General features: G+C 43.6%; 1 protein-coding gene across 5 annotated transcripts in view; it reads right to left on the reverse strand.

Moving 5' to 3' along the window:
* The window catches only part of LOC137528829 (oncostatin-M-specific receptor subunit beta-like), a 144,731-nt gene that overhangs the window by 16,949 nt on the left and 111,418 nt on the right, over positions 1–16,364 (reverse strand). For all 5 annotated transcript variants that reach the window (XM_068250462.1, XM_068250454.1, XM_068250476.1 and 2 more), the window contains 6 exons: positions 9,079–9,209; positions 7,644–7,815; positions 5,534–5,610; positions 4,426–4,645; positions 2,793–2,978; positions 702–803 (listed from right to left, as the gene is read on the reverse strand). In XM_068250462.1, coding sequence (XP_068106563.1) covers positions 702–803; positions 2,793–2,978; positions 4,426–4,645; positions 5,534–5,610; positions 7,644–7,815; positions 9,079–9,209 — 888 coding nt within the window. The remainder of the gene's footprint in view (positions 1–701; positions 804–2,792; positions 2,979–4,425; positions 4,646–5,533; positions 5,611–7,643; positions 7,816–9,078; positions 9,210–16,364) is intronic.

The following is a 16,364-nucleotide window of genomic DNA, read 5'->3' on the forward strand; positions in this document are numbered from 1 at the left end:
CTGTATTCCCAGTGATACTGCAGATCACCGGTAATCAGATCCTCTCTGTGCTTCACCGATCGTTACAGTTTTATAGTTGGAATTTCTTATCAGTGAGGGTCACACTGTAGTCACTTCCTGGAGGTCGCTCTGACGTCATCGCCGGGGACCGGGTCGGAGCTCCGGTGAACGGCTGCGGGGAGAGCTGCGGCGAGGGACATCCTGGGAGCTTGGAGCTGGAAGAAGCCCCCCGGTAAGTACCACTCATTTTACTTGACTTTGCCTGATTACTCCTTTAAGAGGTTAAAGCTCTGGAGGGTCACATAAAATGGCAAGGAGGGCCGCATTCGACCCATGGGCCCTGTGTTTGACACCTATGATTTAGACAGTACTTTCTCTACTACTTTTGGTACTTTTTACATTGTTTAAAATGATTTTAAATAGGGAATTAAAAATTATCGCCTAGGAGAAAACTTAGAAGAAAATGTAAATTGCATATGGGCCTTTGTGTTGCATCGCAACAGATAAAATCATCGGGATGCTAATGCAATGATAGTCCTGTTGGACTATCATGCAATGACATGCAATATGACTTTTCTGAATCTTTGCTGTGTGACTGAAGAATAATCGCATCACATTGTTCTCTTCATAGTGTGTAAAGAGCCTAAAGCTAAAGCAGTCAGCAAGTTTCCTGCACAGGTTTGCTAGCATGTTTGTGTTACCCAGTTCTTCAGTGTAGCCGGTCAGCTTCCCCAGTAAGTGCTCTCCATCTTCTCTGGATCCATAAACCTGGAAATCATATCTGACTCCGCCCTGAAAGGCCTCTGCAAAGAGAAGACAGTCCTGTGAGCGAATGCAGACCTCCCAGCTTTTTGAGATAAGAAAGAGGGACACTTAAAGGGGAACTGAAGAGAGAGGTATATGGAGGCTGTCATGTTTATTTCCTTTTAGACAATACCAGTTGCCTGGCAGCCCTGCTGATCCTCTGCCTCTAATACTATTAGCCATAGCCCCTGAACAAGCATGCAGCAGATCAGGTGTTTCAGTGATTCAGACTTATAAGTCTGATCTGACAAGACTAGCTGCATGCTTGTTTCTGGTTTTAATCAGATACTACTGCAGAGAAATAGACCAGCAGGGCTGCCAGGCAACTGGTATTGATTAAAAGGAAATACACAGGACAGCCTCCATATACCTCTCTCTTCAGTTCCCCTTTAAGCCACACCCCTGACACACCCCTATTCATGCATACCATAAAGATTTCAAGAGACAAATATGGAGTTTTATCATTTAAACCCCATTGGTCCTTTCTATCCTGGTTCATTTTCCTTCATATCAATATTTGAAAATAAGAAATATATCACTTTAAAGCATACATGTCAAACTCCGGCCAGTGGGCCAAATCTGGCCCCCGAAGCCATCAGATTTGGCCCTCAGGTGGTTTCCCCACTTTGCAGTATGTTTGGCCCTCTTAGGACCACCAGAGAAGCTATATTGGAGGGTAAGCCCTAGATCACCAGGGAAGCCATATGGGGAGGGGGAAAGCACTAGGTACCAGGGAACTGTATAGGAGAGGGAGGGGGGCCACTAGACACCAGGGAACTGTATATAGGAGGGAGAGAGGACCACTAAACATCAGGGAATTGTATAGGGGAGGGAGAACTAAACACCAGGAAACTGTATAGATGCGGGTGGAGGGCCACTAGACACCAGGGATGTGCATAGGGGAAGGAGGGGGGCACTAGACACTAGGGAACTGTATAGAGGATGAAGGGCGACTATTAGACACCAGGGAACAGTATAGGGAATTGAGGGGAGCTATTAAACACCAGGGAACAGTACAGGGAATGGAGGGGGGCTATTAGACACCAGGGAACAGTATAGGGAAGGGAGGGGGGCTATTAGACACCAGGGAACAGTATAGGGAATTGAGGGGGGCTATTAAACACCAGGGAACAGTATAGAGAATGGAGGGGGGCTATTAGACACCAGGGAACAGTACAGGGAATGGAGGGGGGCTATTAGACACCAGGGAACAGTATAGGGAATGGAGGGGGGCTATTAGACACCAGGGAACTTTATAAGGGAGGGATGTGGCCACTGGACACTGAGGTTGGACCGCGACTTGGTCCCAGAGCTCAATTTTGGCCCACTTTGTATTTGAGTTTTACACCCCTGCTTTAAAGGATGGGAACAAAGTTTAGAGTTGGTTAAACACAATTTTCAGTAGATAAAATGCATATATTTACACCGATCTGTACACCAGTCCTGAAAGAGGGACAAATGAGGAAGGAAGAGGGACATGTAAAAGTGGACCTGAACTCAGAAACTCCTCACCGCTCTAAAAGATAAGCAACAGCATAATAACCTTTAAAGAAAAATGTCTTCTTTACAGCGGATACAAATCCTACAATAAATCTGTAGTGTGTCTACTGTCCTGCTTTCATGGGAGCAGACATAGGGTTAACATCCTGTGTTTACAAATTAGCTGCTCTGCCGAGGCAGCCAGCTGACACAGTCGAGAGATCAACTTACAGCTTGTGATTAGTCACAGATGAGGGGGAATTAGACACGCTGAACTCTCTAACTACATACAGGGTGCATTTCTCTATGGTTACCTTCTGTCCTGTGCAAGAGTTCAAGTCCACTTTAAATGTGCTGGGGTAGTCACATGACCATGAATTCTCCATAGAAAAACATGCACTTATGGGTGATGAGTGACCCCGGACTCAGTTTTCAACGATAACATATATTCAAGCAGAGGTTCGATAGATCTATAGGAAATGCTCTTGTAATCTTTATTAAATTCTTACCGGAATGGATGACATCACGGTGGACGCTGGCATTGTACTTTTTCCACTGGAGACCGCAGTGTGAAGACTGGGGAGAGCTGCACCACTCTACCACGTACCCTGAGGCAGCTGGGTCCGCCCTCCACCATACAGCTACGCCCCCATCTCTGCCATGTGCCCGTTCTGTATTCATCACCCCCTCACTGCCTGAGGCCACAAGACATTCATGTTATTCCATAGCATTCCCTTATTATAGAACACTGCATAGAAATAGCATCACACAAGCAAGATGATTTCTCTGATGAATTGCTGAGCAATCAGCAGCAGGAAGGGTATGAGTTTGGGCAGTGGGGCCTGCTATCACAGAAGCAGGAAAAAGGGTGCCGTATGTAACTTGGAAAGAAGGGTGCTGCCATAGGCACCCGTTATAAAAGCCACATTTTGATGCAATGTAAGGATATTTAGGCGCATGGAGGCGCCCAATAAAATAGCAGACGTAAAATCTTCCTGCTATGCAAAGCCGAAATTTACACAGTGGGAAGACTTGGTGCCCATTATGCACCTCCATGCACCCAAATATCCTTATATTGCTGTAAATCGCCGCTCTTGGCGGAGGGCGTTAAAGTGGTTTAGGCGCCATGGGAAAGGGGGAGAGGGGCGTCAGTTAAGGGTTAGGCGCCACCAGGGAATGGTTAAGGGATAAGCTTAGGTAGGGGGCGAGTTAAGGGTTAGGTATCGGCAGACCAAGGGTTAAGGGATAGGTATCGGTAGATAGAGGGTTAAGGGTTAGGTATTGGCAGAGGGAGGGTTAAGGATAAGGTATCGATAGAGAGAGGGTTAAGGGGGCTAGGCATCGGCGAAGGGAGGGTTAGGTATCAGTAGAGGGCGGGTTAAGGGTTAGGTATCGGTAGATGGAGGGTTAAGGGTTAGGTACTGGCAGAGGGAGGGTTAAGGATAAGGTATCGATAGAGAGAGGGTTAAGGGCTAGGCATCGGCGAAGGGAGGGTTAGGTATCGTTAGAGGAAGGGTTCTGTGTGAGAGTAGGGTTAGGTTAGGGTCAGATATCTGTAGAGGAAGGGTTCTGTGTGAGAGTACGGTTAGGTTAGGGTCAGGTATCGTTAGAGGAAGGGTTCTGTGTGAGAGTAGGGTTAGGTTAGGGTCAGGTATCGTTAGAGGAAGGGTTCTGTGTGAGAGTAGGGTTAGGTTAGGGTCAGGTATCGTTAGAGGAAGGGTTCTGTGTGAGAGTAGGGTTAGGTTAGGGTCAGGTATCTGTAGAGGAAGGGTTCTGTGTGAGAGTACGGTTAGGTTAGGGTCAGGTATCGTTAGAGGAAGGGTTCTGTGTGAGAGTAGGGTTAGGTTAGGGTCAGGTATCTGTAGAGGAAGGGTTCTGTGTGAGAGTAGGGTTAGGTTAGGGTCAGGTATCGGTAGAGGAAGGGTTCTGTGTGAGAGTAGGGTTAGGTTAAGACATAGTAAAATATTTTCACAGTAAAATATCAATAACAATTACCAATATTTCACTTTCGGAATTCAGTAGTAGATTATCTGTAATTTGACTGATATTCTACTAGCAGCAATCTCCTGCGCCCATTTTTCTAGGCGCCAGCACTACCTTACCAACAATGAGTACACTTGTCTTCAGGTGCAGGGGACTTACCACTGACACTGCCTCCAGGTATCTTTATCTCAGCAGCTGGAGACATTCCGACTCTGTTATTTGCTGTGACACTGATGACACAAGCTCGTCTTCCAATGTGCAGCCTGTAGATGTTCTGGTCAACAGCTGGTATAATGTTGGAGCTCATATTGCCCCCTGTCTGCCACCATGTAATATTGTAGTGAGAAAGTATTCCATTGGCGGTAAAATCTGGTGGATGCTGATAAGACAAAACAATATGTTAACCTAATTGTTCTCAACAAAAATCCCTACCAAGTGTGGCAAGCAGTGGAGTCAATCAAACCAATATTAGTTCTACGGATATCAAATAGCTCTCAAGGCTGTTAGAAGATTGTTTGGAGATTGTGTTTTACTTCTGACTGTAGAACATGAGCCTCATTTATAGCACAGAGCTTTTGTGTGCAAGCTAAATTGTTAGAAAGCTGTTCTTTCAGGGGAACAGCAGGGTGGAGCTTACAGCAAGATCTTGACGAAACACCACGTATGCAGGTGCAAAACAGCTGTCAAAAAGTGCAGGATGGAGCTTGCAGACAGATCCTGACGAAACACCACATATGCAGGTGCGAAACAGCTGTCAAAAAGTGCAGGATGGAGCTTGCAAACAGATCCTGACGAAACACCATGCATGCAGGTGCGAAACAGCTGTCAAAAAGTGCAGGATGGAGCTTGCAGACAGATCCCGACGAAACACTACGTGTGCAGGTGCGAAACAGCTTTAAAAAAGTGCAGAATGGAGCTTGCAGACAGATCCTGATGAAACATCACGTACACAGGTGCGAAACAGCTGTCAAAAAGTGCAGGGTGGAGCTTACAGACAGGTCCTGACGAAACACCACATACGCAGGTGTAAAACAGCCGTCAATCTCTGTCATCCTGTACTGCCTCTGTCTCTCTTAGTTGAGGCTGTGACTGACGGATGTAACAATTTTGAAATAAAATTGGACCTTTATCTGGATGTGTGCTGCCAGTTTGATTTCAAGCTTACAGACTGAATTGGATAATACATTATTTTGCAAGATAGCCACTTGCTTCCAGTTTCACCAGGAAGGAAAGGTAACCACATAACTGGTTATTATAAAATACTCACTTTCCAGTAAACAGTGACTATGCGACCAGCGTCATCATCCTGAATCTCCCTCCAAACATCAACAGGCCCTGAGGGGGCTACAAAAGAATGAAAGATTGCTGAGAGATTATGGATGTTCACAGAATATGATTTTCATGGGAATATTATAATGCATTTTTTTAACCACTTCACCTCAAAGGGGTTTTTACCCTAACGGACAAGAGCGATTTTCACCTTTCAGTGCTCATCCTTTTCATTTGCCAATAGCTTAATCACTTCTAATCACAATGAAATGATCTATATCTTGTTTTTTTCACCACCAATTAGGCTTTTTGGGGTTGAAATTTGTTTTTAGTAATTACTTTATTTTCTATGCAAAAATGAAAAAAATACACTATTTCTCCAAGTTCATACCCTATAGTTTTAAAATAAACACTGCAACTGTATATAAACCCCACACATTTTATCTGCCTATTTATCCTGGTTATCACAAGATTTTATTTATGTCCCTAGTACAAAGTATGGTGACAATATGGAAATAAAGGTGTATTTTTGCTGTTGTGTCTTTTTGTTTTTTTTTACTATCTTAGGCCCGGAACCCACTACAAAACGCTATCGCTAATCGCTAGCGTTTCGTATGAGCAGTTTGTAAGTGATTTCATGAGTTTTTTGGAGGGAGCGATTTTAAAAAGTGTAATCAATTTGCCAGCGGTTGTGTAGTGATTAGAATCTGATTAAAGTCTGATTGGTCCTTTCAATTAATTTTAATTTTGTTACAGTTGAAAGTAACTTTAAAACGCTAGCAAAGTCGCTCTGTGCAGGTTTTGATGAGCGATTACGCCAGTGATTATATACTTTACATTGAAGAGCAAACGCTAACAAAGTGCTGCATGTCCTGCGTCTGCGATTTTGCTAATCGCAATCGCTTCTGTGGAATTTGCACCATCCGTTTACATTGGCAGAGCATTTAGGGAAATCGCTAGTGATTTATCACGCTCCCTAAACACTCAAAAATTGCTCTAGTGGGTTCCAGCCCTCACGCGGCATCAGCGCTGCTTAACTTATAAAAATGTCCTGGAGCCGCTAAGAGGCTCCAGCAGGACGTTTTAATACGCCTGCTTGCCTTTAAAGAGAACCTCCGTTGGGGCTCTAAGAATGATATCTGCACACAGAGGCTGGGTCTGCTTATACTGACCAAGCTCTGTTGCTATCTCAATCCCCCCTAAATTCCCCCTGCGCTCTGCTGTCCCCCATAAATCACAGTTGCACTGTCGACACGCAGCGTGTCGCAGTGGACTGTGTTTACCTATGTACTGTCACTCTTCTCGCCCCCCCCCCAGCCTCCTGCATAGCTCCGGTCCCCGCCCGCGTCCCTTCCCCCCCCCCCCCCCGTTGATTGGAGGGAAGGGACGCGGGCAGGGACCGGAGCTATGCAGGAGGCAGGGGGAGCGGCGCAGTACAGAGGTAAACACAGCCCGCTGTGTGTCGACAGCGCGGCTGTGATTTATGAGGGCATTCCAGAGCACAGGGGGAATTTAGGGGTATTAAGATAGCAACAGAGGCTGGCCAGTATAGGCAGACCCAGCCTCTGTGTGCAGATATCATTCTTAGAACCCCACCTCGGGTTCTCTTTAAGTCGTTAAGCATATTTAATTATTTTTTTTAGTACTGAAAAATACAAATTCAAACCAACACTTTTTTTTCACATTTATCAAGCGGATTTGGACCACAGTAGGTAGAATCTGCACAACTCTGTTGCGCGCGTAGATTCTATGCCATGGCTTTCTGCAGTACTGAGTCGATCACTGCAGGAAGTAACTTCGGCTGTCATGTGACAGCCAAGCTTCCTCCTATCGGTAAGGAACCAGTTTCATTGGCTTCCCCTCTCGAGGTAAATATCCCCCAGAGGGTTTTTCTTTCTTACAGTTTCTCTAACGTGTTGCGTCACATTGAGTCTTATTTGCCAAAATGGGACGCAACGCAGCGCAATGAAATTAAACCTAACATATTAAGTGTAAAAGGGCCCTCAAAGAAAACACAGGTGTGCATGTTACAATACAAAGAAATTAACTGTTGATTCTGGACAACAAGCAGTTCTATAACAGAAAGTCATTGTGTTTCTTTGGCGTACCATCTTCACGTGTGCGAAACGGGAGAATGTCGCTCCAGTCGCTGGCCGGGTGGGCCAGCGATGACTGCGATCTGCAGCGCACTCTCAGCTCGTATTCAGTAAATGGCTGTAGTTTGGTGAGACTGAAGCTGTACCGATCTCGTGGTGTTTTGCCTTGAAGTGTCACGTTCACCTATTTGGTAAACAAAAATCATCCAATCCTATTTATAAAGAAAAAGGTAAAATGCAACTAAATGTTAATTCACCTCTAACTGTTATTTCAGTTTTGGATTGGTGCTGATCCAATGAATCAATCACTGGCCCAATTCAAAGCAATTCAATTCAACTGACCACATGTGATTCCATATTTATTCCATCTCTCTCTGCTCTACCACCTACAGTTACAATTAGTGTAGAAGATTCCCTAATAACCTCAACTCCTAAAGCTCGCTGTCTGGGAGTAACTCTGGACTCTGAGCTCTTATTTAAATCACATATTAACACATTAACAACCGCCTGCATCATCCATCTCAAAAATATCTCAAGAATTAGTCTCTTCCTTACACAAAAGGCTACTAAAATGCTTGTACATGCTCTAATCATCTCTCCTCTTGGTAACTGTAATTCTCTAGACTCTTGATTACTGTAATACCCTTGTGGATTCTGCTGGTGCAGTGGTGGAAGTGGATTCTGCTGGTGTAGTGCTGGATGTGGATATGGCTGATGCAGTGGTGGATGAGGATTCCGGTGGTGCAGTGGTCGGTGTGGTTAGTGCTTGTGCAGTGGTGGATATGGATCCTGCTGGTGCAGTGGTGGTTGTGGATTCTGCTGGTGCAGTAGCAGGTGTGGATTGTGCTGGTACAGTTGTGGTTGTGGATACTGCTGATGCAGTGGTGGATGTGGATTTTGCGGGTGCAGTGGTGATGTGGATTCTGCTGGTGCAGTGGGGGGGGGGGGGGGGGGAGTGTATTGTGCTGGTGCAGTTGGTGCAGTGGTGGCTGTGGAGTCTGCTGGCGCAGTAGTGGTTGTGGATACTGCTAGTGCAGTGATGGTTATGGATACTGCTGGTGCAGTGGTGGTTGTGGATACTGCTAGTGCAGTGATGGTTGTGGATTCTGCTGGCACAGTGGTGGATGTGGATTTCGCTAGTGCAGTGGTGGCTGTGGAGTCTGCTGGTGCAGTAGTAGTTGTGGATATTGCTGGTGCAGTGGTGGTTGAGGATTCTGCTGGCACAGTGGTGGTTGAGGATTCTGCTGGCACAGTGGTGGTTGAGGATTCTGCTGGCACAGTGGTGGTTGTGGATTTTACTAGTGCATTGGTGGTTGTGGATTTGGACATGTAAAAAACCCTACATGAAGAATGCATGTGGCCAGATATTTTGGAATGTTTGAAACAAATGGGCTGCTACAAATAAAATAGTTCCCTTCATATTTGCTTCCTTTCTGAGTCTGCTTACCGTCCTGTCCTGGAGATGCGTCTGGCAGTGCAGTATAAGAGATGTGTAGTCTTCTGATAAAGTCCAGCTTAGTTCAGCGCCTCTTGCCGTTACATGGGTTGCCACAAGATTGGTCGGCCTCACTGGCCGGACTGGTAAGAACAAAAACAATAGAAAAGAAAATAATGATGAAATTTGCAATCTGTTTCATACAGCAGAACTAAATGTTACCATACACCTAGCAACTAGTTGGCCGATCGACTATTCGAGTCAATAATTAAGGAATCAGATGAAAATGAAAATCGCCAAATGGTAGGACAGATTAGGTGCTTCTTGGCCCACTGAGGAATGGGACGTTATTTTCCTTGACTTAAAGCTAAATCCTCCATTAACTTGGACAGAGAGAGAGGTTATAAAATCATATATGACTGGTATAGAACTCTTTCCTTCCTCTTTAAAAAAACTATCATCTCAACTGCCCCACTGCAGTCCATCATGAATGCAGCAGCCAGAATTATCCACTCCTCCTATCGCTCCACCACGGCAGCTCCCCCCTGTGAATCCCTCTACTGGCTTCCTATCCAGTCCAGAATCAGATCAAGATACTGTGTCTGACTTATAAATCTGTCCACAAAACCTGTACATTTCCGATCTCATTTAGCGCTACACATCTAGCCGCTCACTCCGCTCCTCCAATGAACTTCGCCTGACCGCCCCCCATATCACCCAGTCCCATATAGCCTCCAGGACTTCTCAAGAGCTGCTCCAACACTATGGAACTTCCTACCTCCACCCATTAGGACAGCCCTCTCCTTCAACATCTTCAAGAAGGCCCTCAAAACTCACCTTTTCACTCTGGCCTACTACCCCTCACAAGTGCTCTAAACCCGCAGCTGAACTCTGGACCCCTACCTTTCGTGTTCCTTCCTCTCCCTCTAGATTGTAAGCCTTCGAGCAGGGTCCTCCTCCTCTTGTATCCTACCTGATCATGCACCTCCATTACTGTGCACCCATGCTACGTATTTGAATGAACTCAACTTGCCTAATGTCCATGCTCCCATCCACTGACTGACTAATTTACCTTGTACTCATACTGTGCTGCGTAAACAGTTTTTTCTTGTATTCCTGTATTGTCATATTGCTGAATGTCACCCCTAAATATTGTCTGTAACCTAAACTAATGTCCAGCGCTGCGTAATATGTTGGCGCTTTATAAATACAATAAATAAATAAATACTGACATTTGTTTAAGAGGGTACAGTAATCCCGCAGACCAGGAACATTGCTGGTGGTCTTGTTCAATTGTCCAAAAATGTTAGGTAGATTGTTGTAGGTTGGCCTCTTCGATTTTAGATACTGACATTTCTCTGAATGCCTGGATGGCCTTGTTTGGTAAGAAGCTTCCTTCTCTTACTAAATTTCAGAACAAGTTATTGGTACATTTCTGTAATGCAGTTAAGGCTATCATTGCAAAGGAATGGAGGTCACCCACTATTCCCTATTCTCTCCTCTCCCACAAAATAAATGAGATTTATTGGATGGAAAAGAAGACCTCCTCCCTGACTTAGCAGGAGGAGGAGCAATTTGACAAGGTGTGGTCTCCCTGGAGCGAGCGTCGACGATCATCCTCTATCTAGCTTTTATTCCTGCTCTGTGGATTTGCATCACCTTGGGTGGGGGTGCTGTTGAACCTTGTTTGTGTATATCATTTTCGGATGCTATATTGCCATTTGTCCCTACAGGAAGTACATGTATGGCTCGTTTTTGCTACATTTTGTGAATTTATGTTTCTGGCAAATGTGCACTGTTTGTAAATTTTTCTTCATATTTTGCATAATAAACCATTTGTTGAAAAAAAAGAAAAGAAACTGAAAAAAACCCTGCAGTTGCCAGGAGCATGCCCAAGCAGAGATTTTACTGATTTTGTGCTGAAATAAACTGAATCTATTGATCAGACATGCGGGGAAATCTTGGATCGAAATGATAATTGTGAATGTTGTACTCAACTAAACCACCGGCCACTGTCCCTTTTAAATGTTTTCAATTGTGAAATGCTGAAAAGTTACAGTATTTTAAAGAGATGTAAAATTGTCACCTAGGAGAAAACGTAGGAGAAAAAGTGAATTTCATATGGCCAAATGCCTTTTTAAGCCACCTTAAGCAGGAAAATACTCATAATAATTGTGGCAGTATGTTTTCACCAACTTTTTGATACTTTTTCAATTGTAGAGTGCAAAAGATATTTTTAACAGAATATGAAAAATGATCTATTAGGAGAAAACTTGAACTGGGCTCATTATCTCTACAAGATATTGGTGGGAAAAAAAAGTTGCGACATTGCAGAAATGCATCAAAACGATGCTACAGCTAAAGGAGTCCAACAAAATACAAAGGTGCCGATTTACACTCATTCGATCTACTGCATTAAAGAATCCAACCTGAGATTTTACCTAAACCAGTTATGATCATATGGGTCACATGCAATTCTCTTTTTCACCTGAGTTTTCACCTAGAAAATAATTTTTTATCTTTGATTTAAAATAACTTTCCAGTACTTTTCAACTAAAAAAGTACCAAAAAGTTGGTGAAAAAGGACTATCAAAATTATTTTAATCACATTCTTGCCTTCTGGTGGCTTAAAAGGCATTTGTCAGGTATAGCAGTATTACCTCACCAGCGGAAAGTGCTGCGGCCGCCGCTTCCGCGTCTGACGTCGCCCCAGCGGCGGACGCATCCTCTCAGTCATCTTGCAAAGCCCCTGGCAGGACAGGTCTCTCCTCTGCACATCAGATTAGGTCAGCACGCTTGCGGGCGGGGCGGCAGGACCTTTATAATCTGAGGAGACGGGTCAGCTGATCTTGCAGTCAGCTGATACCAACCTGCCAATCACACGCTGCTGATTGGTTCAGCCCTCTGGGCGGGCGGTTTGAGTTTTCTTTCTGTATTTAAGCTGGGAGATGTAATTTGCTCATTGTCCGTTGTTGCGAATACTTCGTGTCAGCGCTCAGACCTTAGATAGTTCCGGTGTGCTTTGATCCGGGAGGAAACTGGGGATTTCACACAGAGATAGGAATTGTTTGATAGCTATAATTATAATTGATATTATTGTCTTTATGTGTATGAACCTTGCCTGAACTCTCGACTATCCTTTTGCCTTGTGATTCTGTGCTTCTGCCCATCTGATCTTGTTGCCGACTTTTGCCTGAACTCCACTTTGATTTTGCCTGCCGATTCTGTACCTTGTCTGCCCGTCTGTTGCCTACCTGATCTGTCCGACTACTTTCTCTCACCAGTGGGCCCTCGCCACTGGTGAGGTTACCGCTGTGGTTCTATCTGTAACCTCCATCGCCACTGGTGAGGTTACCGCTGAGGATCTATCAGAAAATTACTGTTTGCACCAATCACTACACTTTGTGCAATAAAGCTAGTGACTTTGTCACGTCTTGCAAGCCATTTGCTAACTATTTCTGTATTATTGGTGATTCTGCAGATCACCATATAATCAGATATAGTATCTGTATTATTGGTGATACTGCAGATCACCACTTAATCGGAAACCTGTTATTCTGCTGACACTATTGTTACAGCATTTTATTGACAGGTGAAACACAGGTGAAAAAGTGAATTGCATATGCCCCCGTATTCTTTAAAGCAGGAGGATTAGCCATACTATGCCAGGGAAAAAACACATATATAAGTAGATAAATAATTGATCTACTTACATAACACATGTATTGTACTGTCCACGTTTTGATTTCAGTGGGAACCATGTATTTTGCCCAAAGTTTGAGGCTAAATCCTGATGTCATTTCAGCCCTTAACTTTTTTTTTCTTCGCCAATCGCTGAGTCACCTCAGTTTTGCTTGTAAACACAAGTGAGCAAAGGATTGTGTTTCAGATAAACAGCTAGGCAGAGAAATAAATGGAAGAGGAGGAATATATTATAGATAAAAAGAACCTCTAGCATTCAACTGTTTGGCACTGACTATTAAAGGGCCAGTGCTCCTAAAGTATGTGATAACGCCAAACCATAACAGCAGAAAAAGTTTTGAAAGTTCTGAATGCAGGATTAGCATCTTTATCACTTAATACAGTTAGACCAGTTGCTGCTGAAATTTCAATACGATCCAAACAATCTGATTGGAAATATAATTCCCCGAAAATTATACTTATTGGGTACCTTTAAACAACAACTATCAAAGAAACTGATTTTTCTGTAAACCCCACATACCTATAGAGCTTTTAGCCAGTAACACTTAAATGCTTTTCAGAGGTCTCTAAGCACAGCCTGTTTGGAAAAAAAAAAGCCAGCTGTTTTGTAACAATTTTGTGTCAGCATTGGGGGGAGGGGGAGGCAGAGCTGAACTGTAACCTGGCTATAAACTGTTTACACTGCGTGGCAGAGAGAGACTTACAGACAGGAACACACAGCTTTAGCTGATGATTATTTACACACATTTGAAGCTATAGTTCTGCTTCCTATCATTCTGAACTCATGTTTTACAGTATTACAGCTAGTGAGGATTGTTTCTGTATGCTGGATGTACTGGACACAGTCCTCCATAGTAATGCCCACAGTGAGAACTGTTCTCTGTAAATGTCATTTTCTTCATATAAAACATAAAAAGATGGAAAAAAATGCCTTTGTATTGCTATTTGCTATTAATTAATGGAAATATGTGTGGCATTTAGAATTTTTGTTAACTTTGATAGGTGTCCTTTAAGGTTAAAGTGGCACTACGGCAAAAAAAAAAAATTTGTAAAATTTAAAATATGTGCAAACATAAACAAATAAGAAATACGTTTTTTCCAAAGTAAAATGAGCCATAAATTCCTTTTCTCTTAGGGCCCGTTTCCACTAGTGCGGTGCGGAATCGCCGCATATCACCGCTGACAAAATCGCATGCGGATGCGTTTTTTGCCGCGATTTCGCATGCGATTTCGCATAGGCAGGATATATGCGATTTTAACCATGTCACTGCCTGTGTCAATTTACATTACTTTCAATGCGAAATCGCACGCGAAATCGCTGCAAAAAAGGCATGCAAAAAACGCATGCGATTTCCCTATTAAATACATTGCCTGCGATTTGCCTGCATTCCACACGCAGGCGAATTCTGCAAGGTCTACCGTGCAGAAAAATCCTGCACATAAAAACGCAAATGAAAACTGACAAGTGGAAACAGTCCCATCCACTTGTATTGCCTATGCGAATCCGCATGCGTTGTCTGCATGCGAATTCGCGCTAGTGGAAACGGGCCCTTACGGTAGTTGCTGCCACTTACAGTAGGTAGTAGAAATCTGACAGAAGTGACATGTTTTTGACTAGTCCATCTCTTCATATGGGATTCTCAGCAAGGCTTTTATTCTTTATAAAGATATTCCCTAAAAAGGATTTATACAATGATGCTGGCCAGCTTCCCTGCACGCTACACAGATTTTTTGGCCGTTGGACAGAGTAACTGCCATTCACTAAGTGTTTTTGAAAAGAAATATATCCCTGAGAATCCCCTATGAAGAGATGAACTAGTCCAAAACCTGTCGCTTCTGTCAGATTTCTACTACCTACTGCAAGTGACAGCAACGTAGGAGAAAAGTAATTTATGGCTCATTTTACTCTGGAAAAAAAATGTAATTCTTATTTGTATATACGTTTGCACATTTTTTAAATTTTACAATTTTTCGAAATAGTGCCCCTTTAAGTCTATTGAAAATCTATTGAACCTCTGCATTGCACTGTTCGATGCAGAGCAAACCTATGGGCCGATTTCGGATTGACCAAAATTTTCCGTCTGATCATAATTTAAAAAAATGAATTGAAATTATGTAACATGCAGCATGTCTTGCTTTTGATTTGAGTGATTGAATCTAAGAAAGAAAATTGTCAGGTCAGTTGGATTAAAATGGCCCATCTATTTTATGAGATTCCCATTCATGCAGATGATGACTGCAGATACCACAGTGATTGGAAGGATCTGGTTGGTTGCTGTGGTCACACAAGCGTTTGTATTTCCTCTCGGAAACGGCTCTGGCAGCTTTTTAGCCCCAATAGCTCCGCCGGTCTCCTCTAACCACAGCTGGAAGTGAGAGTAATCTGCATTGTGAATCACTGCCGGCTGGTTTCTTGCTCTGCTGCACTCGGGCAGGCTCGTGATTCATACTGTGCACTGAATCATCTGTTATTACTACTACTATGGGAAGTTAAATTGTCTGACAGATTGCTGTCATTAACTTGTTATTGTGCTTTTATTTGAATTATTTTAAATGGGATTTTCTAAAAACAACGGAAGCCACCAATCTGGTTTGGAATCCCCCTCGTTAATCTCCTTTGTTTCTCCAGCGCCAGGCAGTGGGGATGAGTGCAGAGATTTCATTCCAACTAGTAAAGAGGAGGAGAACAGAGGCGCCAAAAGGATAAAAGGAAGCTAAATGAGCTTAAACAAATTCTTGGTAAATAGAGGAGGTAGTGGTGGACCCACCCCCTCCAAGTAGACACACAACAACTGTAGTAAAGACAGTCAATCTATTTTATTTATGAACTTCAAATATGCAACGCGTTTCGCAGGTTCGATCCCGCTTCATCAGGCAATAACAATGGAGCAATAGCATATGTCATCAGTAGAAGAGCCAGGCACCTCTTGTTATTGCCTGATGAAGCGGGATCAAACCTGCGAAACGCGTTGCATATTTGAAGTTCATAAATAAAATAAATTGACTGTCTTTACTACAGTCGTTGTGTGTCTACTTGGAGGAGGTAAGTCCACCACTGCCTCCTCTATTTACGAAGAATTTGTTTTTTTAAGCTCGTTTAGCTTACTTTTATCCTCTTGGCGCCTCTGTTCTCCTGCATAATATTGAGTCCACCCTGGGTGAAGGGTTGAACCCCCTTTTTCTCATCTACAGAGAGCGACTTCTTATTCCTGAGTGAGGTCAGGAAAATCTCCCCATCTGCCTTTACAGTGATTGCCTAATGGTAACCCTGGTTTGTGAGTATTAATATTTACTCTATCTAGTAACCATTTACCAGTACATATTACACTATTGGGGCTCTTGGTGTTCCTTGTTTTTATGGGAAATTATGTTCAAACATTGTTTTGCATAAATAGAGAAAAGTGAAAAAACAAAAAAGTAAAAAGTACTAACTGCACAGACGCAATAGGCTCCTAGCCACAGGAGTACGATAGGGGCGCGTGCTTGGCCAGGTCGCACATGCGCAGTGGAGTGCGACTGAGAGTGACTGGGAAATGTACTGGGAGGACGGCCTGCATGGGGCCGGAGGAGGCCCCAGGTAAGTATAAAAGCTAGTA

This window comes from Hyperolius riggenbachi, chromosome 1 (genome assembly GCF_040937935.1).
Source record: "Hyperolius riggenbachi isolate aHypRig1 chromosome 1, aHypRig1.pri, whole genome shotgun sequence".
In the NCBI taxonomy this organism is placed as follows: Eukaryota; Metazoa; Chordata; class Amphibia; order Anura; family Hyperoliidae; genus Hyperolius; species Hyperolius riggenbachi.